The following is a 24132-nucleotide window of genomic DNA, read 5'->3' on the forward strand; positions in this document are numbered from 1 at the left end:
TTGGATCCCCCACGTTTTCCCTTCAAATCTGCTCTCGTTACGTCGTTTCCAAAGAAGCCACACCGTGCAAATCCAGACCGCCTTGAGCATGTTACCGCTCTTCTTTCCTTTCCCAAGATAGTTATACGTTTATTTCTACACATGCTTGTGATAGAAATTACGCAAACGCGTAATATATTCTCTTTGATTTCAGAATTTCCATCCAGTATTTGCATCATGGAACTCTAAAAAAATTTCAAACTACAAGAAAATTAATCGGACTCGACAGCTATGTTGATTTAGTTTATTTCATATGATTCTCGGAATTTTGAGTTGGGGCTATACAGTTCTTTCTAGGGTTTATATATGCATAAACATATTTCTTTATCAGATTATGATAGGGGGCTATAAATATTTTCAGATTTCGATAGGGCTATACATATTTATTATTTAAGATTTGCAAAAAGAAATTATTAATTTAAAATATATTTTAATTTAAAGGCTATATTTTATAGGGTAAAATAATAATTTTTTAATTATTTTTAATTATTATATTAAAAAGGGGGCTTTAAGGAGTAAAATGGGGGCTATGAATAGAATCACCATTTGAAAAAAAAAATTGTGCTTTTAGGCCCAAAACTGTTGGAATTTCAAATTGCACTTTACTTTGCAACAGAAAGATGTTCAAAATTAATTTCCACTCATGCTAGATAATTACGTATACTGCAGTTTTAAGATGTGATATTTGCCATAAAATATACGAACTTTTAAAAAATTCTAATTTTTACCATGACCTTTAAATTTTGAAAAAAAATACACAACCTTTCAATTTTTTCTGATTTTTCCTACGGGTATGAAATACTCTCAAATAGAAGCCGATTTTAATAACTTTTGACTTAATTTTTTGTATCTAACTGTGAGGGATAATAAAGGTGTTATAATAAAGCCGATATACAAGCTTAGGTATCAAAAAATCTAAGTCAAAACCTTAAAATCGGCTTTTATTTGAGAGTATTTCATACCCGTGGGAAAAATCAGAAAAAATCGAAAAGTTGTGTATTTTTTTCAAATTTTAAAGATCATGGGAAAAATCAGAATTTGTTGAAAGTTCATGTTTTTTACGGAAAATATCCCTTTTAAGATATATGTGGAAGGAAGCAAGAAAAGACTAAAATACTATGTAGCATTCTAGAACAGATGGATAGAGGCTCTGGCTTGCTATCTAGAAGGTAAATGACTACCAGATGGAGTTTATACCAAATTCTTTTGTATGCAGTAAAAGAGTATAAGTTCGCCCAGTGACTGCACCATTACTGCATCTGCATGGTTAAAGCTACGAAGACACTGAATAATGCATTGTTCCTGAAAGGTTAAAATTATTAGGTGTTTTTGTGATTGAGGTTTGGTTCAATCCAAGATTAAATCAATCAAAACTTCAGTCAGTTAACTGTAGCAGAACTGATGAGCATATATTCTACATGCAATTAATCAAAAGGTTTCAACAACCGGCATCTTCTCTGTGTATCATCAATCCAAAACCAGAAAAAGGATTTATGTTTTTCTACACAAAAGATTTTCATTTGGAAACCATAGATGATTCCGTTTACAATCAAAGGATAAGGTCATTAACCAGCATTCATTTTTCAAGAGAGCTAAGACATTATTGTTTGTGGAATGTGAGATCTCCTCATCTGGCTTCCATCTCCGTGATAGTGAGTGTTTCTTGACAAGTAATTGTTATGCAGCTCGGACTCCTTTCGTTGAAAAACCCAGGCTCCTTAGGTTCGGGAAGAACTGCTCCATCAGTTCCTAACATGAAAACCACTGATGACATGATTGGCCTATCTTCCGCAAATTTTTGAACACATAATAACCCGACGTGTATGCATCTCTTCACTTGAGATTCGATAAATGTATTGCTCAAACATTCGTCCATTAGCTCCAGAATGTTGTTTTCTTTCCACAGCAACCATGCCTGCCAAAATATATTTATTAGCTTTTCAATTATAGGTTAGTTGTCGTCAATGATACAGTATACAGCTAGTATATCTGGCCTGTAAGGGATTACATGTCCCAAAAGGCTATGAAAATGATCATAGTGGTCGAAGCCTCTGTTCTTCTTTCCACTCACAATCTCTAACAATATCACTCCTAAGGCAAAGATGTCAGATTTCACCGAATACTTCCCATCAATAGCGTATTCTGGAGCCATATAGCCACTGCAGAAACTCATTAGTCATAACGCCCCGTAGAAGGTAACAAAAGGAAATTTAATAGAAGAAAGCTTACTATGTCCCAACAACTCTTCTGGTTCTAGCTATACATTGACCCTCTCCAAAAATTCTTGCTAACCCGAAGTCTGAAATCTTCGGATTCAAATCTCCATCTAGTAGAATATTGCTTGTCTTTAGATCCCTATGGATAATCTTTAATCTGGAGTCTTGATGAAGATATAGCAGCCCCCTAGCTATTCCCATGATTATGTCAAAGCGCTTAGGCCAGGTCAAAAGTTTCCTTTGATTTTGATCTGCAAATAATGAATAGCTTCAGAAGCTGATGCTGCAATCTATTTGAGATTTGAAGAAATGCATAGCGATGTTTTTAAAGATGAAAAGATAAGAAATACTATATCTTAGGCTTTACCGAAAACAAAATAGTTGAGGCTTTTATTCTTCAGGTATTCATAGATCAGCATTCTTTCTTCTCCTTCAATGCAGCACCCCAAAAGTCTGACAAGGTTTCTATGTTGAAGTTTGGCAATCAAGATAACTTCATTCTTGAACTCTTTAATGCCTTGTTGCGAAGTTCTTGACAATCTTTTGACAGCTATTTCTTCGGTTGCAGATAAGTTCCCCTGCTCATGGGAGTTAACATAGGAGTCAGTATGCATTACGCAAACTCATATTTTTTCAACTTTTTATTCCGGTGTACCATGTCACCTTGTATACAGGCCCGAAACCTCCTTCTCCTATCAAGTTTTCCCTTGAGAAATCTTTTGTTGCTGCAACGATGGTTGCCAACTTGAATATAGGCAATTCTAGATCTTCACGGTTGGCTTTCAATGCTGTAAAGAACAAGGAAATAAAAAGAAAAAAAATAAAATAATGCCTGAGCTTCTACTTCAATGTGAGTGACTTGCCATTGTAAAGGCTCATTCATACCTCTTCTCTTTCGTCTTGCCATTAGAAGTATTCCTCCACCGATAAAGCCTGACAAAAGAATTCCAGATGCAACTAATATCAGTACTAGTTTTGAAGGCCTTCTCTTCTTCATCTTCTTCTCAAGGTTTGTTGTAGAACCTACAAGAATCACACTTAACTATTGAAATACTTGTAATTCCAGAACTTCAACATACTTGAAACAAAAATAGCCCCTTGTGATGTGTCGATGTAGTACTTATGGAGAGTGAATCAAATCTCCCCCAAGTAGGATTCGAACCTACGACCAATCGGTTAACAGAACGATGACAATGAAATATGATTGAAATATCTCAAACATAAATTAGAAAAAGACAATTACCTGGTTCCCATGGTAAGCGAATGTAGATATTCTGTTTACTATCAGCTCCAGGAAGCTCTCTGATATCAATGAGGTCTCCTAACCACATGAGACAGCCACTGCCTCCATTGGTTATGTATGGATTTGCATACCCGGTGCAGCTGCAGTTTGTCAAGCACAAAGCTCTACATTCTCCGAGGCTCATACTCATATTCATCCAAAACTGCAGCATATCAGGATATCTAACCCCAGTAACCTCATGAAAATCATCTCCAGCCTCACAATTCAACGGCTCATCTCTCCTGCATCCACCACGCCAATCTTGACGGTCCCAATCATTTTGTACCTTGGGGGAGAATCCCTTGAAACACTCGCATCTTTGCTGTTTCTCGATTCTGCAGATTGCATACGGACCACAGTAACCATATTCATCACACTTGTCTGTTGGAAATGTGAATACATGATTCCACGTATCTTTTGTTGAGCTCATAGTATACCGCCGGAGTGAACCGGATGCGTCTAGCTGTAACCTTGTGAAAATTGAGCTGTTATAAGGCCCTTCCATCACGGATGCTAACCTCTCCCCTTGGAAAGCCAAGTAAACTTGAACAGTGGGACTTGGAAAAGGTGGAAGGCTGGTTAAGTGAATTCCATTCCACTTTCCAGCTCGAAATATTTTGGTTTCTCCTCTGTAAACGACCAAATCAGGCAAGCCCTGATTGTCAATCTTGAAATGAAACTCGCCTGGCGAAGGATCGTCTGAATTGTTCCATGATGTCAAATATGTCTCTCTGCCAACATCCATGCCGTTGGCCACCAGTTTCATTCCTGGCAACCAGGTATCAGTTGGATAATCAAAGCTCTGCCATATGTAGCCTTGCCTCGCATCGTCTACAACAACCAGGTTTCCAGTTTCCAGGAGCTTTAAAACTGGATTTGATGCCACTCCCAATGGTTTTGACGACCAGATAATGCTTCCACCTCTACTTATGACACCACTTCCATTTCCAGAAACCGCGAAAATGACTCCTTGTGGATCAGTGATGGGAATGTTTCTGTTTGCAACCCAAACTATGACATCTGGTGTGCTCTTGTAGCGCACGCCCAAGAAGCTGTTTGTGGATTTCCCAGGTCGGAAAAATCCCAGCTCGAAAACTTGGCTTTCAGAAACCAAAGTCTGCAAAACACTCATAGTTTCATTTGGAAAGAGTGTATCTTTAGAAACTGAGAGTTTAAGAAAGGTGATGAACAGGACCAGCTTGTAGACGCTTTTGTTGAGCATGAAATTTGCCATTCCTGAAAAATGAATAGGATTTAGATTGAGCTCTAGTTTGCATCCAAATGTGACCAACATAACAAAGACTTGAAAAAGGTTTATGTTTACCGCTAAAAGTTCAACAGTGGTGAAATAAAGTTAGGAAAAAAAAATTATTAATTTGTTTTTGCTCGAGTGAGATAGCATCTGTGTTGAGAATTCAAAAACTTATTGTTAATGAACATCATTACGGAACACAAGCATAGAAAATTTGCGTCAAATTCCAAAAACTAATTAATGAGGAATTGGAGACTTAGGTTCTTTAAATTTTATACTGTGCTGGTCAAGTTCAAAATGAGACTTTGATGTGGATTTCCTTTACATCCGTCGTTTTTTTCCTTTTAAACTCGATTCTGGTTGACACTGGAATTAAATAATACTCCATCAAGCATTCTTTTTTATAATAAGAAACAATGACTTTTCTTACATGAAGTGAAGCTGCTTCGAAATAATCTCAAGGTCTAATCAAGATTTTCCACATCTTTATAGTTAACTATTATTATACCCGTGCTTTGCACAATCCGATTATTCAAACGTATTTGTAATATGTTAGGTCCGGGGGGTCTCGAATAGGTGTATGGGGGGGAATACACCTATAGGCTATTTTTGGTCTATCTACCAACCTCAATCAGAGGGATCTCAGTCAGAGATAGAAAAGAAACTTTACAAGCAAAACAGACACCTGTTTAACCGAAATTAGTTTTGACCAACAGGGTTGACGACTGATACTGAAAGCTCTTCAGTAAAGAGTTATCAGTTAAGTCACAAGAACTTAACTGATCCACGTAAGGGCTTCAGTCGTGTTTGCAAAGATAGGGATGATATCACTCTTCCTTACTATCAGAGGATAGTTCAGTCAGATTGATATCACACGCAGCGGAAATTAAACTTAGTTTCAAATAGCCTCGGTGGAGCAGATAGTTGGATTAAGGTTTCTCTAGCAGTTAGTCAGTGTTCAGTTTTATCAATAGAAATAGCACAGTTAAGAATGTAAACTGAAAGCTGTAAATAACACAGAGACTTTTACGTGGTTCGGAAAAACCCTTTCCTACATCCACGGCTGGTTGATCAGACCAACAATCCACTCCGCAAGTGCTTGCCTGGTGCACTGCAAACCGTGAACTGAAGATAAACTCTCTTCAGCACCTACACACCTCGCGTAGGGTTTCTCCACCTACACACCTCGTATAGGATTTCAGCACCTACACAACTCGCGTAGGATTTCGATTTCCCTGCTAAGCACACCTCGTGCTCAGACTTCTCTTCCAGAGTTCAGAGTACCTTCCTGAATCTCTGAATCACTCAAACACTTTTATGGGGGAGAGGTTTAAACGAGTGCCAACTATACTTACAAAGAACAAGTTCTTTGAAGCAAGTTTGACCTTTGGCTTCTGGGTATACAGAATATTTGCCTAGGGTCTAAGAGAATGTATGTAATCAGCAGTGACTGATTTTTGGCTTTGGAATTCTCTTCTTCGATTCAAGCTTTGAGCGGTTAAGCTTTGGGCTGAGTAGCTATTTCGGCAGAGCTTCAACTTATGTTGTTGAATCGGTGAAGATTGAAGTGATCCTCGAGCGCTATTTGTAGGAGAACTCTTGAATAGATCCGTTGGCGTAAATCGTCCTCGAGATTTCTTCCGTTGGAGAGCAATTCGAATTTGGGCTGAGGCTTCAACCTTCGAGGTTCCTTGTCTGTGTGGAAACGGCTCTCTTTGAATGACAGGAGATGTGACATCTCTGAAAAGTAACCACCAGATAGGAATGACCTCTGCAGAGATAAGATATTGAGATATCCCTGCATTTAATGCGGCTGTACTTGAGCGTACGTGGCTTCCTCTGAACGTTGGAAGATCAGTTCTAGGAGGAATGTTCAACTGATACTTGACTTTAGTATCAGTCTATGGCGCGCATTAAATAATCAGTCTTCAACTGATTCTTCAACTGACACTTCAGTTGGTAACTCCAGTCTTCAGTCTTCAGTCTTCATTCTTCAGTCTTCAGTCTTTGACACCGCAACTAAACTAGAAACGAACTCTAACACTTGAGTTCAAAACGATTCTAGTCTATTACATTTGAGTCCTATGAATTTTGGTATCATCAAAACAAGGGTTAGGATATTCCACAAGGTTCCCAACATAATATGTAATAGGAGTACTATTATAGAATTATATGAATGTATTTCAATGATACAAAAAAAACAAATATAAAGTAATCAAATCAAATTCAATATTTACATCAAATAATACAAAAAATAGAAACTAAAAAAAAAAAAAAAAACAGTTTCACATTATGTTGTAAAAGAGTAACACACAAACATTTCTTACAAAGTAAAAAAAGAATATTTAAAGAAATATTAAAATTACACAATATATAATTAGTGTAAATTTGAACGTATTTACAAAACATAATAGTACTATATAATTCAATAAATCTATACCTATTATAAAAGAGCCTTGTTTTACAAAATTTGATTTGCCTATTATGTCCCTATTTTTTAATTTATTTAAGGGCAATAATGTAATATCATTTTATTATGATTATTTTTATTATTATAGAAGAAGCCCACACTAATCACAATTCTTTGTATTCTTAACTACTCACATCGCCGCTTCTTAACTAACACCTCAATCAAACCAAAACATTCACACAAAATTCCTTCTCCAAAATAATTCCCTTTGATCACAAAGAGAAATTTACATTCTGATGTTTGTCAATTGAATCTATGAGTGTATCGAGTCGTGCCTGCCCTCCATTCTCCGTTGTCGGCAATTATTGGTATGTCCGGTTCTTTGTAGTGTTGAAAATAAGCATGGCGATTATGCAAGAGTCCGACGGCAAGTCGTAAAAAACGATGTGCATGGTTTCCGTATATTTCGCATGATTTTTGGTGATGAAACTCGAATGTTTGTCAAGGGGTTACATATGAATGTGCCGTCATATAAGAAATTATGTGCGCTTCCAGTTTGTGCTTTTCTCGGAATTCTTTAAGGTTCACAATTCTGTAATTGTATTCTTAAGCAATATATATTAGTCACAATTCTTTGTATTCTTATTATTCCTACACTAATCATAATTCTTTAATTCTATTCTTAAGCGATATATATTAGTCACAATTCTTTGTATTAATTATATGTTTGTTCAAGTAGATAACCGACCTTATTATTGTAGATGCAGATTTAACAAGACTTTGATAGCTTCACTTTCCAATTCAGCCAGGTTATTATCCGAATAACTTTTGGGCAGAAAAGCAAGTCACTTATCATAGGAGATGATTAACAGAAGAAGATATTATTATTTTGATTGGTCTATTAGTTAATTGTTTCGTAGTATTTTTATTGTTTGAAATCCTATCCTTCACCTTATTCCCTTAAAAAAAAGGATTCATACATAAATATTAGTTAATTGTTTCGTAGCATTAGGAAATATTATTATTGAGTATTACTTACACTTTAGAAGGGGAAGATGATTTCCTATATATACTCCAACAGCAAATATCCATGTGATAATAATTGGGTGTCACAATTTTATGTTTGCTATATATATATATCTGATTCAAACCTCAATATTACAGTTTTTTTTTTCTTTGTGCTGAAGTATGAGTGCTCGGAATTTTTCATCCACGTCAAACTCCCTTCCAGGTAAAAAAAAAATAAAATTAAATATATAATGTCAATATAGCATGATCAATCTCAAACATGTGTCCTTAACCTGCATCTTAATTTCATGAGTTGGTTTTTTTTTTTTGCTTATTTTTCTTAGTATAATTTTATATTATAGCTACAGAGGTATATCGACAAAGAAGACTTTCACAAATGAAAAGGAAACGTTCGAAATTAAAACAACAGAATTCATGTGATATCAATAGTAAGTAATACAATGTTTTCAGAATAACATTTATTTATAGAAAAATAATTTTTTATTAAATTTAATTTTTTTTTTGTTTATGCATTCAGGTTCTATACTAAATGAATTAAAAAAGGTGTCTGATTGCACTTATTGCGGAGCTACAAAATTTGAATACGAGCCTCCTACTTTTTGTTGTGATAATGGAAAGGTTATACTTCCATTTTCTGAAATTCCCGAAGAATTATATGAATTGTTTACATCTGAATCACAAGAAGCTATGGATTTCCGAAGAAATATCCGCTCATACAATTCTATATTCTCATTTACTTCATTTGAAGTGAAATTGGATAAAGAGCTTGCATCTTCAAGACGAGGAATTTATTCTTTCCGAGCACAAGGAATGGTTTATCATGATCTTCCGGGATTGACACCACAAGATTCAACCCCTTGCTTTTTTCAATTATATTTTTATGAAACAGGAAGTGAGGTAGAGAACAGAATGAACATAATGCAAAATCAAAATATCTCAGAAACAGTAGTGAAGAAGATCATAAAAATTTTGGAAGTCAATCCATATGCAAAAGTTTTTCGAAGATTGAAAGATTATCCTTAAATGGATAATGTTCAACTACATATTTCAAAAGACGTGAACTTAGATCAACGAGTATATAATTCTCCACATGCAGATCAAGTTGCAGCTATATGGGTCGAAGGTAATAATGATAACATACCATTTGAGCGAGATATTGTGGTTCATGCTCATTCGGGTGAGAGACATAGAATAAAACATGATTATGGATGTTATGATCCATTGCAATATCCACTCCTTTCTCCAAGAGGCGAAACAGGTTGGCATCAAAACATCAAAAAGATAATTGCAACAACACCTTTCGTTCGTAACAATAATCTCAATACTACTTCATCACTATCAACAAGTATGAGTGCAGATGATATCATCTCCAGAGAAGAACAAGGTATTTATATTTTGCTAAGTTTTATATATAATTCTCATTTTAAAGTTATTTTCGATTGCTAGCTTATTTAAGTATTAAGTTATGAAAATTATTATATGGATTTATTATAAAACAAAACTTAACATTAATGTTATTATATATCATGAAACTATTAGACTTGCCAATGAAATTTTAATACATAAACAATTACGATGAAGACAAGGCATTAATCTGAATAAAATTGAAAGAGTAATGTGATGTTGACATCATAAACCACAACACCAATTGCACATAATATAGTTATTTTCAAGTAGAATAACCCCTGGAGTAACCTTGTAATCAGCTAAATGATATAAAAGCACAATTCATCTAACATATCTTTCTCCTGTGATATAGATAAAATCACTAATTAATGACTCCCACTAACAAAACACTTGTGCATAAACTAAATAAGCACATCTTCTATCAGCAATCACCTAAACTGGATATAGCATATACATACAGCTACAACCTTTTCAAATGTGCTCGAGGAAAATAGATAGAATACTAAAAGAAAGATTAGCTTCAAGAGCACAACCATTGCTCGAGAGGTAGCAATGAGCCCTTCACCCTGACATTTTTTTTTTGTGAAAGCATATCTCCCTCCTTTCTCTAAAGCAAATGCATACACTTTAATTAGAACATTAAATAACATAAAGAAGATACTTCAGCTACTGCCATGTTTATATCATTACAGATACGTAGCTCAACTTGGGTAACTCTGACATTGTCTTCTCTCTTCAACTCTTTTTGATTGCAATAAATATTTTATGATGTATTCTTTCAATTTTACAGGTGTCATGAGGCAAAATAATAAGAACGTATCACGTCGAGAATATATTTGCTATAAGCTACAAATCAGAAATACAAAGGAATCCGTACTTTTATTAGCAGGAAGATTGTTACAATAATTTGTTGTTGATATGTATATAAAATTGGAGACGACAAGACTAGATTTTTATCGCCTCAACCAATCAAGTATGAGAGCAGAATTATATCAAGGAATTGTTGATAGTGTTTACAAAGGAGAATTGAGAGGAAATGAAGTTGGCAAAAGAATTGTTCTTCCTGCAACATTTATCGGGGGTCCAAGAGATATGAGGCGTAGATATCTTGATGCATTGGCATTAGTACAAAGATTCGGAAAACCAGATTTATTTATTACAATGACATGCAACCCGGAATGGAAGGAAATACAAGAAAACTTATATGTTGGTCAAACAGCTCAAGATCGTCCTGATTTAACTGCAAGGGTATTTCGAGCAAAGTTGCAAGACTTGAGAGATCAATTATTCAAGAATGAGATTTTTGGACATGTTGCTGCACACGTTCATGTAATTGAATTTCAAAAAAGAGGGTTACCACATGTCCATATGTTGATAATTTTTAAGTCTGAAAATAAGATAAATACCACCGATGAAATTGACAAGTTTGTGAGTGCAGAACTTCCCGATGAAGAAAAAAATCCAGAGTTGTTTGATTTAGTTAAAAAACAGATGATGCACGGTCCTTGTGGAGAGAAGAATCCAAAAAATTCTTGTATGGTGAAAGAAAAATGCAAATGCCATTACCCACGATCATATTGCGAAAGTACAATACAAGGTAAAGATGAATATCCTATCTATAGAAGACAAGATAATGGATCATTTATAAGAGTTCGGAATGCAGACCTGGACAACCGTTGGGTTGTGCCATACAATGCATATTTGTTATCCAGATATAATTGTCATATCAATGTCGAGGTATGTTCTGGTATCACAGCAGTGAAGTATTTGTATAAATATATCTATAAAGGGCATGATAGAGTGGCAATTCATATGACTCAAAATGATGACCAAAACCAAGTTGATGAAATCAAACAATTCCAAGATGCACGTTGGATTTCTGCTCAAGAAGCGGTGTGGAGAGTTTTTGAATTTAGTTTGAATGATATTTCTCCGGCAGTCATCAACTTGCAGCTTCATCTTCCAAATAAACAGTTTGTAGCATATCACGCATCCCAAAATTTGCAAAATCTTTTGGTGTGGGATCATGCTTCAAAAACAATGCTGACAGAATATTTTTCAATGTGTGCTACAAGTGAAAAGGCAAGAAAATATCTTTATAAAGAATTTCCTGAGCACTACGTGTGGGATAAGAAAGATAAAGTTTGGACAGAAAGAAAAAGATATTGCAATGTTATTGGACGTATTAGTGCAGCAAATCCAATTGAAGGAGAAAGATATTATCTTCAACTCCTCTTGAATCATGTTAGGGGACCAAACTTTTTCCGTTACTTATTGACGATCAATGGTACAGAGTGCTATAGTTTTAAGGAAGCAGCACAGAAGAGGGGATTATTGGAAGATGATCAAAGCATTATTGAGTGTCTAAATGAAGCAATAACTTTTCAAATGTCAAATGAACTACGAAGGTTATTTGCTATAATCTTGGTACATTGTGCACCAACAGATGTGAAAATTCTTTGGGATACCTACTTTGATGCGTTGTCCGAAGATTTCAAAAGAGATGCAGGTACTTCAGTTGAATTGCGAGTTTACAAAACTTTGAAAAGCTTAAGTGATTTCTTAGAAAGTATGGGAAAAAATATAAATTCCTATGACCTTCCAAAAATTACTACTTATATTGATACTGTAGATAATGAATGGTCTAGAGAAATACAAGATGAGATGTCAATAGAAATACCTGAGGAAGATCATAATGCAGAGTTAAAATTGAATGATGAACAACACAAAGCTTATTCAATGATCTTGAGTTGCATACAGAAAGGAGAAGGTGGAGTTTTTTTTCATACAAGGAGATTATGATGCAAATATTACATTGTTCGATGAGGTTGCAGCAGTATATGTAGGATGTTCGGTGGATGAGTATATTTCATCAATCAGTCACGTAAGTTTTTATTTTTTTCGTCAATAGTCGTTTGTCAAAATAACAAGTACTATCAATTTTTAAGAAATTTACTCATGATGATTTTCATTTGTCAAAATAACAAGTACTATCAATTTTTAAGAAATTTACTCATGATGATAATTTAAATATCTAATTTTCCAGGATGAAAACGATTCTGCATACTATAGAGGTCTAGCCGCTCCAAATTCAACAGAAATGCGGTTTATGACTACTATAAAGCATGCAAAATTCGATGATAGGGGAAAGCTAAATCTTATAGCAAGTGCAATCCAAAAGATAGAATGTGACCCGATGAATGCTGTAATGAAATCGATGGTAACATCAATTGAAGAAACAAAAGATCATGAAGAAGGAAGGGAAGAAATAGTTAAGAAGGCACCCAAGACAAAACAAAAATAGGGAAAGAAAAAAATAGGGAAGAAGGCCATGTCAAATGAAGTGGGAGAAATCAAAAAAATAACTAAAAAGACCAAGCAAACTGGAGCGGCGGAGTTACAAGTGCAGCCTCATGAAGTGCAAGGAAGGGGAAAACGAAAAATCACAAAAAAAGTTCTTCATGATTATATTGACATTACAAGCGATGAAGATGAAGATGATGATGATTGCACATTGAAAATTTTTATCTCTGAAAGCAAAAATAAGAGAAAGAAATTTTCTCCACCCATCAAAGTCAAAGTAGAGAAGATTTGATGTGAATATAGATTCACATTTAATAGTTTAGACTAATTAGTAGTTGACGTATTTGCTTTTACTTTTTAATTTTTTAGATACAAGCAATATTTGACTTTTTAAAATTAAATAGGTATATCAAATTTTATTCACAATCATTTTTACAATGATATTTTGAGTATTGCATTAAATATGATGTTAACTTTTAGCATAATATTATACTATCAAGCATAACACGTGCAACGCACGTTTCCTCTACTAGTATATTTAAATGATATAAATAAAAATATGAAGTAATGAAATGAAATTGAAAATTAATTAGGTTAACATATATATTTATTGTTCATATGGGCTAATACAAAATAAATTAATCCAAAAATGGGCCACAATAAAATAAGAGGCACAAGAACAAAAAAAAAAAATAACAATTGGGTTAACATATATATTTATTGTTCATATTGTTCTATATCAAGATTTTCCACATCTTTATAGTTAATTCACACTATGTTCCATTAATTTTCTCTTTTTCCTTCTTTATTCAGAATAGCATCCTCTCTCTCAGAAGCTTAGTTCAATTCAAATTTAGTAATGTTTCAATCTCAATGACTTAACAATAGTAAATTGATTAACATCTTCTATATGGATAAGTCAGAAGGTTAAAATAATGAGCATCTTAGTTGTGGGATATCCTCACTTCTAATATCAGAATGAATTTAGAGAAATAATAATATTTACATCAATGGGAATAACTATATCCTTCTCATCTGGCTTCTAACTCAGTGATGGTGAATGTGTCCTCACATGATCTTGTTCTGCAGCTCGGACTCCTTTCAGCAAAAAATCCAGGTTCCTTAGGTTCTGGAAGAATTGCTCCATCACCTCCTAACATGGAAACCACAGACGATATGTCTGGCCTATCTTCTACAAATTTTTGAACACATAATAACCCGACGTGTATGCATCTCTTCACTTGAGATTCGATAAATGTATTGCTCAAACATTCATCCATTAGCTCCAGAATGTTGTTTTCTTTCCACAGTAACCATGCCTGCCAAAATATATTTGTTAGCTTCTCAAATATAGAATGCTCAGCTGATGGAATAATATCTAGTCTGTAACAGATTACATGTCCCAAAAGGCTGTGATAGTGATCACAGTGATCGAAGCCACTGTTCTTCTTTCCACTCACAATCTCTAACAGTATCACTCCCAAGGCAAAGATGTCCGATTTCACCGAATACTTCCCATCAATAGCGTATTCTGGAGCCATATAGCCACTGCAGAAACTTATTAGTCATAACGCCCCGTAGAAGGTAACAAAATTTTATGTTATAGAAAACAGCTTACTAGGTCCCAATAACTCGTTTTGTTTTAGCAATAGATTGGTCATCTCCAAAAATTCTTGCTAATCCAAAGTCTGAGATCTTCGGATTCAAATCTCCATCTAGTAGAATATTGCTCGTCTTTAGATCCCTGTGGATTGTTGGGAAATTAGTTCCCCATCCAAACTTGGTAGAAGCAAGAAATAAGAATAAAACTAGACACAATTTAACAGCACAAGAATTTAACGTGGTTCGGCCAAACTGCCTACGTCCACGGACCCACACCAATATATTAGAGAATCTCAAAAGGAGGAGTACAACATAAAATACCACTCTGTATTTTATCTGCCTAAACCAAGACTATATCTCAACTCACTTTTGTCACTCGTGTATAACTTCTACTCAGAAGCTATCCTCACACAAGATTTCTCTCTCTCTAATATCACACATTTTCTCTGGTGTTGTTCTGGAGGTATTTTTGGTATGCTGCTGAAGAGGTTTATTTATAGGGAAATGATGTGGTAGGTGGGAGGTGGTTGCACGCCAACTTTGAGAATTGAGGTAGCAAAGTTGGAATTGGGAGGTGCCCCTTTTTGACTAACAATCTCCCACTTGAAGACTGATTTCAATCTGTCTTCACACCTCAATCAACGCAGCAGCCTTTCTGTCTTAACTGTAAAGACATAACCGGTAGTGCTTCTCCTGCGATCTACCTTACCGGCAAAATCTGCATCTACAAAACCTTGTAGTGCTACATCACCTCGTCGAAAGCACAAGCATCTATCAGTAGATTCACGTAGATATCTCAATATCCACTTTACTGCTTCCCAATGCTGCTTTCCAGAATTTGCCATAATTCTGCTCACAACTCCCACTCGATCTGGACTCCTTGGATCATTTCTGATTTTTCAGCTAACCACCGTGTTTAAAACACCTTTTGTCGACAAACCGGAACCGCCGACAAATTATGATTCTTATCACAAAGAACCATCATCCTCAAAAGAGAATAAACCTACTCCACCAAATGAGTAGAACACTTAGAATAAACCATTCTAAGAATTTTACTTCGGCACATGTCGAAAAAACCTTGCTGAAATTTTTGGTGCAACCTTCTAGCTTTTGGCCCTCCTAGAAGTCATCAGCCATCGACATACTTTTCACCACACACCTGCATCCATGCCAAAAAACCATGCACATGTGGTCCAACTAACATCGTCACATCCTCTATCATGGCCATTGGACATGCCATAAGGATATTCATGTCCTCAAAGGACATCATCAAACACGATGTTAGCTGATTGTTCGGAGCTTTCTGCCGAATCCGCTCCACCTTGATGAGCTCCACCTGGACAGTTTCGCTTCGTATGGCCGGGTTTTCCGCACCTCCAACAAACAACGCCCTTGGAGTCTTTCTTCCTCCCTCTGCTAAAGGCCACCATTGCTGAATTTTCCGATGAAGGACGTCCTTCACTCATCAGCCTTCTTTCTTCCAAAAGAAGTTTGCCCGTGACTTCAGCAAAGACCAGAGTTTCCTTCCCATAAACTAATACTGGCTTCATGTGTTCATAGGAACGTGGAAGAGACAAGATGAGTCTCAACGCCTTATCCTCATCTTCAATTTTCGCTCCAATACTCTCCAGTTCAGAGATAATGCCATTGAGAATACTCAAGTGATCTGAAATCTTCACACCTTCATCCATCCGTAAGGTATGAAATTGTTCCTTCAAATACAACCGATTCGAGATGCCTTTTGCTTGGTACAGAGCTTCCAGCTTTTCCCAAAGCTCCTTCGCACTCGAAATCCCATGTACATTTGCAAGTACATTCTTGGCCAAGCAGAGACGAATTGTGCTTGCCGCCTTCAGATCCAGATCCTCCCAATCTTCATCACTCATACCGGACTTGTTGTTTGTGTCATCATCTGCACCGGGCTTTTTGACTGCACTCGGACTTCCTTTCAGGGCCTTGTGTAACCCAGATTGTATCAGCACATCCTTGACTTGCACTTGCCACAAGCCAAAATTTATTATTCCATCGAATTTCTCCACGTCGAACTTCATTTGGACTTGAAGTTGACTTGACGTACCGCTTCTCCACCAAAATGAACAGCCGTCTCGCAAGAGACACCCCGCCCGGATCTTTCTCAAGAAATCCTTTCTGATGTGGAAGATCAGACAATGCTGCAACCACAGAGCATACTTGGAATATCAAGAGACCTCAACCAGGCTCTGATACCAATTGTTGGGAAATTAGTTCCCCATCCAAACTTGGTAGAAGCAAGAAATAAGAATAAAACTAGACACAATTTAACAGCACAAGAATTTAACGTGGTTCGGCCAAACTGCCTACGTCCACGGACCCACACCAATATATTAGAGAATCTCAAAAGGAGGAGTACAACATAAAATACCACTCTGTATTTTATCTGCCTAAACCAAGACTATATCTCAACTCACTTTTGTCACTCGTGTATAACTTCTACTCAGAAGCTATCCTCACACAAGATTTCTCTCTCTCTAATATCACACATTTTCTCTGGTGTTGTTCTGGAGGTATTTTTGGTATGCTGCTGAAGAGGTTTATTTATAGGGAAATGATGTGGTAGGTGGGAGGTGGTTGCACGCCAACTTTGAGAATTGAGGTAGCAAAGTTGGAATTGGGAGGTGCCCCTTTTTGACTAACAATCTCCCACTTGAAGACTGATTTCAATCTGTCTTCACACCTCAATCAACGCAGCAGCCTTTCTGTCTTAACTGTAAAGACATAACCGGTAGTGCTTCTCCTGCGATCTACCTTACCGGCAAAATCTGCATCTACAAAACCTTGTTGTGCTACATCACCTCGTCGAAAGCACAAGCATCTATCAGTAGATTCACGTAGATATCTCAATATCCACTTTACTGCTTCCCAATGCTGCTTTCCAGAATTTGCCATAATTCTGCTCACAACTCCCACTCGATCTGGACTCCTTGGATCATTTCTGATTTTTCAGCTAACCACCGTGTTTAAAACACCTTTTGTCGACAAACCGGAACCGCCGACAAATTATGATTCTTATCACAAAGAACCATCATCCTCAAAAGAGAATAAACCTACTCCACCAAATGAGTAGAACACTTAGAATAAACCATTCTAAGAATTTTACTTCGGCACATGTCGAAAAAACCTTGCTGAAATTTTTGGTGCAACCTTCTAGCTTTTGGCCCTCCTAGAAGTCATCAGCCATCGACATACTTTTCACCACACACCTGCATCCATGCCAAAAAACCATGCACATGTGGTCCAACTAACATCGTCACATCCTCTATCATGGCCATTGGACATGCCATAAGGATATTCATGTCCTCAAAGGACATCATCAAACACGATGTTAGCTGATTGTTCGGAGCTTTCTGCCGAATCCGCTCCACCTTGATGAGCTCCACCTGGACAGTTTCGCTTCGTATGGCCGGGTTTTCCGCACCTCCAACAAACAACGCCCTTGGAGTCTTTCTTCCTCCCTCTGCTAAAGGCCACCATTGCTGAATTTTCCGATGAAGGACGTCCTTCACTCATCAGCCTTCTTTCTTCCAAAAGAAGTTTGCCCGTGACTTCAGCAAAGACCAGAGTTTCCTTCCCATAAACTAATACTGGCTTCATGTGTTCATAGGAACGTGGAAGAGACAAGATGAGTCTCAACGCCTTATCCTCATCTTCAATTTTCGCTCCAATACTCTCCAGTTCAGAGATAATGCCATTGAGAATACTCAAGTGATCTGAAATCTTCACACCTTCATCCATCCGTAAGGTATGAAATTGTTCCTTCAAATACAACCGATTCGAGATGCCTTTTGCTTGGTACAGAGCTTCCAGCTTTTCCCAAAGCTCCTTCGCACTCGAAATCCCATGTACATTTGCAAGTACATTCTTGGCCAAGCAGAGATGAATTGTGCTTGCCGCCTTCAGATCCAGATCCTCCCAATCTTCATCACTCATACCGGACTTGTTGTTTGTGTCATCATCTGCACCGGGCTTTTTGACTGCACTCGGACTTCCTTTCAGGGCCTTGTGTAACCCAGATTGTATCAGCACATCCTTGACTTGCACTTGCCACAAGCCAAAATTTATTATTCCATCGAATTTCTCCACGTCGAACTTCATTTGGACTTGAAGTTGACTTGACGTACCGCTTCTCCACCAAATGAACAGCCGTCTCGCAAGAGACACCCCGCCCGGATCTTTCTCAAGAAATCCTTTCTGATGTGGAAGATCAGACAATGCTGCAACCACAGAGCATACTTGGAATATCAAGAGACCTCAACCAGGCTCTGATACCAATTGTTGGGAAATTAGTTCCCCATCCAAACTTGGTAGAAGCAAGAAATAAGAATAAAACTAGACACAATTTAACAGCACAAGAATTTAACGTGGTTCGGCCAAACTGCCTACGTCCACGGACCCACACCAATATATTAGAGAATCTCAAAAGGAGGAGTACAACATAAAATACCACTCTGTATTTTATCTGCCTAAACCAAGACTATATCTCAACTCACTTTTGTCACTCGTGTATAACTTCTACTCAGAAGCTATCCTCACACAAGATTTCTCTCTCTCTAATATCACACATTTTCTCTGGTGTTGTTCTGGAGGTATTTTTGGTATGCTGCTGAAGAGGTTTATTTATAGGGAAATGATGTGGTAGGTGGGAGGTGGTTGCACGCCAACTTTGAGAATTGAGGTAGCAAAGTTGGAATTGGGAGGTGCCCCTTTTTGACTAACAATCTCCCACTTGAAGACTGATTTCAATCTGTCTTCACACCTCAATCAACGCAGCAGCCTTTCTGTCTTAACTGTAAAGACATAACCGGTAGTGCTTCTCCTGCGATCTACCTTACCGGCAAAATCTGCATCTACAAAACCTTGTAGTGCTACATCACCTCGTCGAAAGCACAAGCATCTATCAGTAGATTCACGTAGATATCTCAATATCCACTTTACTGCTTCCCAATGCTGCTTTCCAGAATTTGCCATAATTCTGCTCACAACTCCCACTCGATCTGGACTCCTTGGATCATTTCTGATTTTTCAGCTAACCACCGTGTTTAAAACACCTTTTGTCGACAAACCGGAACCGCCGACAAATTATGATTCTTATCACAAAGAACCATCATCCTCAAAAGAGAATAAACCTACTCCACCAAATGAGTAGAACACTTAGAATAAACCATTCTAAGAATTTTACTTCGGCACATGTCGAAAAAAACCTTGCTGAAATTTTTGGTGCAACCTTCTAGCTTTTGGCCCTCCTAGAAGTCATCAGCCATCGACATACTTTTCACCACACACCTGCATCCATGCCAAAAAACCATGCACATGTGGTCCAACTAACATCGTCACATCCTCTATCATGGCCATTGGACATGCCATAAGGATATTCATGTCCTCAAAGGACATCATCAAACACGATGTTAGCTGATTGTTCGGAGCTTTCTGCCGAATCCGCTCCACCTTGATGAGCTCCACCTGGACAGTTTCGCTTCGTATGGCCGGGTTTTCCGCACCTCCAACAAACAACGCCCTTGGAGTCTTTCTTCCTCCCTCTGCTAAAGGCCACCATTGCTGAATTTTCCGATGAAGGACGTCCTTCACTCATCAGCCTTCTTTCTTCCAAAAGAAGTTTGCCCGTGACTTCAGCAAAGACCAGAGTTTCCTTCCCATAAACTAATACTGGCTTCATGTGTTCATAGGAACGTGGAAGAGACAAGATGAGTCTCAACGCCTTATCCTCATCTTCAATTTTCGCTCCAATACTCTCCAGTTCAGAGATAATGCCATTGAGAATACTCAAGTGATCTGAAATCTTCACACCTTCATCCATCCGTAAGGTATGAAATTGTTCCTTCAAATACAACCGATTCGAGATGCCTTTTGCTTGGTACAGAGCTTCCAGCTTTTCCCAAAGCTCCTTCGCACTCGAAATCCCATGTACATTTGCAAGTACATTCTTGGCCACGCAGAGACGAATTGTGCTTGCCGCCTTCAGATCCAGATCCTCCCAATCTTCATCACTCATACCGGACTTGTTGTTTGTGTCATCATCTGCACCGGGCTTTTTGACTGCACTCGGACTTCCTTTCAGGGCCTTGTGTAACCCAGATTGTATCAGCACATCCTTGACTTGCACTTGCCACAAGCCAAAATTTATTATTCCATCGAATTTCTCCACGTCGAACTTCATTTGGACTTGAAGTTGACTTGACGTACCGCTTCTCCACCAAAATGAACAGCCGTCTCGCAAGAGACACCCCGCCCGGATCTTTCTCAAGAAATCCTTTCTGATGTGGAAGATCAGACAATGCTGCAACCACAGAGCATACTTGGAATATCAAGAGACCTCAACCAGGCTCTGATACCAATTGTTGGGAAATTAGTTCCCCATCCAAACTTGGTAGAAGCAAGAAATAAGAATAAAACTAGACACAATTTAACAGCACAAGAATTTAACGTGGTTCGGCCAAACTGCCTACGTCCACGGACCCACACCAATATATTAGAGAATCTCAAAAGGAGGAGTACAACATAAAATACCACTCTGTATTTTATCTGCCTAAACCAAGACTATATCTCAACTCACTTTTGTCACTCGTGTATAACTTCTACTCAGAAGCTATCCTCACACAAGATTTCTCTCTCTCTAATATCACACATTTTCTCTGGTGTTGTTCTGGAGGTATTTTTGGTATGCTGCTGAAGAGGTTTATTTATAGGGAAATGATGTGGTAGGTGGGAGGTGGTTGCACGCCAACTTTGAGAATTGAGGTAGCAAAGTTGGAATTGGGAGGTGCCCCTTTTTGACTAACATGGATAATCTTTAATCTGGAGTCTTGATGAAGATATAACAGTCCCCTTGCGATGCCCATGATAATGTCACAGCGCTTAGACCATGTCAATAGTTTCCTTTGGTTTTGATCTGCAAGTAATGCATAACTTCAACAATGGATGATCCAATCTCTAGGAAATATGAAAAAAAATTGCAAAAATTAAACAAGAGATATATTTTGCTGTACCAAAAACAAAATAGTTAAGGCTTCTGTTCTTCAGGTATTCATAGATCAGCATTCTCTCTTCTCCTTCAATGCAGCACCCCAAAAGTCTGACAAGGTTTCTATGTTGAAGTTTGGCAATCAAGATAACTTCATTCTTGAACTCTTTGAGGCCTTGTTGGGAAGTTGTAGACAATCTTTTGATGGCGATTTCTTCATCTGCAGATAACTTCCCCTGCTTATGCAATGTAAGCATCAGATAATACACAACGAATTCATAATCATCTCTTCATTGTGATGTAGTGTGTTACCTTGTAGACAAGGCCGAAACCTCCCTCTCCAATGAGGTTCTCCCTAGAGAAGCCGTTTGTTGCAGTCAAAACAGTTGCAAACTTGAATAATGGTAATTCTAGATCTTCACTGTTAACTTCATCTGAATTTGATGCTGTGAAATAACAAGAAAAACACCAAATTCTCAGTCTGTGCTTTCATGTGAGACTTATTCTACCATAAGCATTGATACCTGGCCTTTTTCGTCTTGTCATTAAAAGTAACACTCCAACGATAAGGCCTGCTGAAAGAACTGCAGATGTAACAGCTATCACTATAACTTTTGTAGGCCTTCTTCTTCTCTTTTCCTCCTCATTGGTGGTAGCACCTACAAGAATAACACCACCTACTGAAATCATTTTTGCTCTGGAGTTTTCAGATACAAAAGTATTTTAAGTAAAACCCCGGTGTTTTAAATTGGGATATGAATCTATTTCAAGATTAAACCATAAAAAAGGGCATACCTAGTTCTGAAATTGGTAAGCGGAGATACAAGTTCTGGTTACTGTCTGCTTCAGAAACTTCTCTGATATCAACGAGATCCCCGAGCCACATGAGGCAGCCACTGCCTCCATTAGTAACGTCTGAATTAGTATAAGCGGAGCAGTTGCAGTTTCTCAAGCACTCAGCTTTGCACTGCTCAAGGCTCATGCTAGTATTCAACCAAAACTGCAACATATCAGGATAATTGACCCCTCTAACCTCATGAAAACCATCTCCACCGCCCTTGCAATCCAACGGCTTAACTCTCCTGCATCCACGAGACCAATCTTGAAGGTCCCAATCATTTGGTGAAGTGGGTTCATATCCCTTGAGACACTCGCATTTCTGCATTTTCTCAATGCTGCAGACTGCATGCGCCCCACAACTACCATACTCATCACATCTGTCTTGTTGAAATTTGTAAGCAAGATTCCACATATCTCTCCGTGAGTTCATCGTGTACCGCTGGATCAAGCCGGATGCGTCGAGATTCATTCTTGTGAAAAGTGAGCTGTTATAAGCCTTGCTCACAGATATCAACCTCCCATGGCTTATATTGAAATCAGGGTGGAAAACTGAATTCAACAGAGATGGCATACTGCTAAACTGAAGCCCATTCCATATTCCAGTTCGATAAAATATGCTCTCTCCTCTGCAAATCACCATCTGAGGCAGTCCACGATTCATGATCTTGAACACAAACTCTCCAGGCAAAGGATCATCCGAATTTCTCCAGGATGTCAAGTTCGTCTCAACACCGGAATCAAGATCATCGAGGATCTTCATTCCGGGCAACATGGTGTCAGTTGGATGATCAAAACCCTGCCACAAGACGGAGTTGCCTTCTTCAAGCGTCGTGTCATCCACAACAACCAGGTTGCCGGTGTCCAGGAGGCGTACAAATGGACGCGATGCCACCGTTGACGGACTCGCCGACTAGATAACGCTTCCATTTCTGGTTATGAGGAGAGTGCCGTTTCCGGCGACGGCGAAGACGACTCCTTGCGCGTCTGTGATGGGATTGTTTCTGTTTGCAACCCAAGCTACGACGTCTGGTGTGGCTTTGTAGCGTATGCCCAAGAAGGTGCTTGAGTTTCCGGGGCGCAGAAATTGCAGCTCGAAAACTTGGTTTTGACTCACCAAACTCTGCCCGACGGCTAATGTTTGATTTGGGAGGAGTGTATCTACAGAAACTGAGAGTTGTGGAAAGATTATGGATACAAACAACATGCGCAGGATTTTGTTGAAGATCAAATGCTTCATCTTTTGAAAACGAAGATATGCAACTAATTAAATGGAGCTCAATTAGAATGAATTTCATTTAAATCAAACTGGTCAAATGTATATCTATAGATGATACCAAGCAAGACTCTGCATATGGCTCTAGCTTCGACATTGACCTTTGTGATGCAGTCTTCTGGAATATATGTACCAGAAATTCTTTTAATGCAATTAATTAACATTAGACAATGTCCAATCTTAATTAGTCAACTAACATGTGCCACGAATATAAGAAAAAAAATATTATCCTAGCGTGGGAGTTGGAAAAAGATACAATTGGGATTTGGACGCAAGGATCATTTTTTGTCTACTCAAGTTTTTAAATGCTGAAATTTCGACGGACCAGAGAGAAATTGGGAAGGGTTAGTTGGACCCATGACCATGATGTCTCAATAGCTTATTGAATTTTCACTTTGTAATTGACTTTTAAACTTCTACGCATTTGCAATCCTACGCTGCACTCAAAATATTTTTATATTTTT

General features: G+C 37.7%; 5 protein-coding genes across 5 annotated transcripts; 2 read left to right on the plus strand and 3 right to left on the minus strand.

Moving 5' to 3' along the window:
• Positions 1-1475: 1475 nt before the first annotated feature.
• LOC131007672 (G-type lectin S-receptor-like serine/threonine-protein kinase At4g27290) lies at positions 1476-4807 on the minus strand. The gene is made up of 7 exons (XM_057934604.1): positions 3499-4807; positions 3141-3278; positions 2919-3043; positions 2623-2833; positions 2269-2506; positions 2048-2198; positions 1476-1954 (listed from the first exon to the last, which is right to left on the minus strand). The coding sequence occupies exons 1-7, from the start codon at positions 4769-4771 to the stop codon at positions 1667-1669; spliced, it is 2424 nt and encodes an 807-aa protein (XP_057790587.1). The 5' UTR covers positions 4772-4807; the 3' UTR covers positions 1476-1666.
• Positions 4808-7294: 2487 nt separating this feature from the next.
• LOC131008222 (uncharacterized) lies at positions 7295-9251 on the plus strand. The gene is made up of 3 exons (XM_057935115.1): positions 7295-8430; positions 8570-8656; positions 8746-9251. The coding sequence occupies exons 1-3, from the start codon at positions 8388-8390 to the stop codon at positions 9249-9251; spliced, it is 636 nt and encodes a 211-aa protein (XP_057791098.1). The 5' UTR covers positions 7295-8387.
• Positions 9252-10610: 1359 nt separating this feature from the next.
• On the plus strand, positions 10611-12939 carry LOC131008223 (uncharacterized). The gene is made up of 4 exons (XM_057935116.1): positions 10611-12144; positions 12268-12337; positions 12396-12519; positions 12682-12939. The coding sequence occupies exons 1-4, from the start codon at positions 10611-10613 to the stop codon at positions 12937-12939; spliced, it is 1986 nt and encodes a 661-aa protein (XP_057791099.1).
• Positions 12940-13860: 921 nt separating this feature from the next.
• On the minus strand, positions 13861-14684 carry LOC131007704 (cysteine-rich receptor-like protein kinase 8). The gene is made up of 3 exons (XM_057934637.1): positions 14557-14684; positions 14336-14486; positions 13861-14257 (listed from the first exon to the last, which is right to left on the minus strand). The coding sequence occupies exons 2-3, from the start codon at positions 14477-14479 to the stop codon at positions 13970-13972; spliced, it is 432 nt and encodes a 143-aa protein (XP_057790620.1). The 5' UTR covers positions 14480-14486; positions 14557-14684; the 3' UTR covers positions 13861-13969.
• Positions 14685-19956: 5272 nt separating this feature from the next.
• On the minus strand, positions 19957-23761 carry LOC131008224 (G-type lectin S-receptor-like serine/threonine-protein kinase At4g27290). The gene is made up of 6 exons (XM_057935117.1): positions 22351-23761; positions 22080-22214; positions 21868-22001; positions 21581-21791; positions 21374-21483; positions 19957-20871 (listed from the first exon to the last, which is right to left on the minus strand). Exons 1-6 carry the CDS (start codon positions 23165-23167, stop codon positions 19957-19959), a joined length of 2322 nt encoding a protein of 773 aa, XP_057791100.1. The 5' UTR covers positions 23168-23761.
• Positions 23762-24132: the final 371 nt, after the last annotated feature.

The sequence above is a fragment of the Salvia miltiorrhiza genome, chromosome 2 (genome assembly GCF_028751815.1).
Source record: "Salvia miltiorrhiza cultivar Shanhuang (shh) chromosome 2, IMPLAD_Smil_shh, whole genome shotgun sequence".
Taxonomy (NCBI): Eukaryota; Viridiplantae; Streptophyta; class Magnoliopsida; order Lamiales; family Lamiaceae; genus Salvia; species Salvia miltiorrhiza.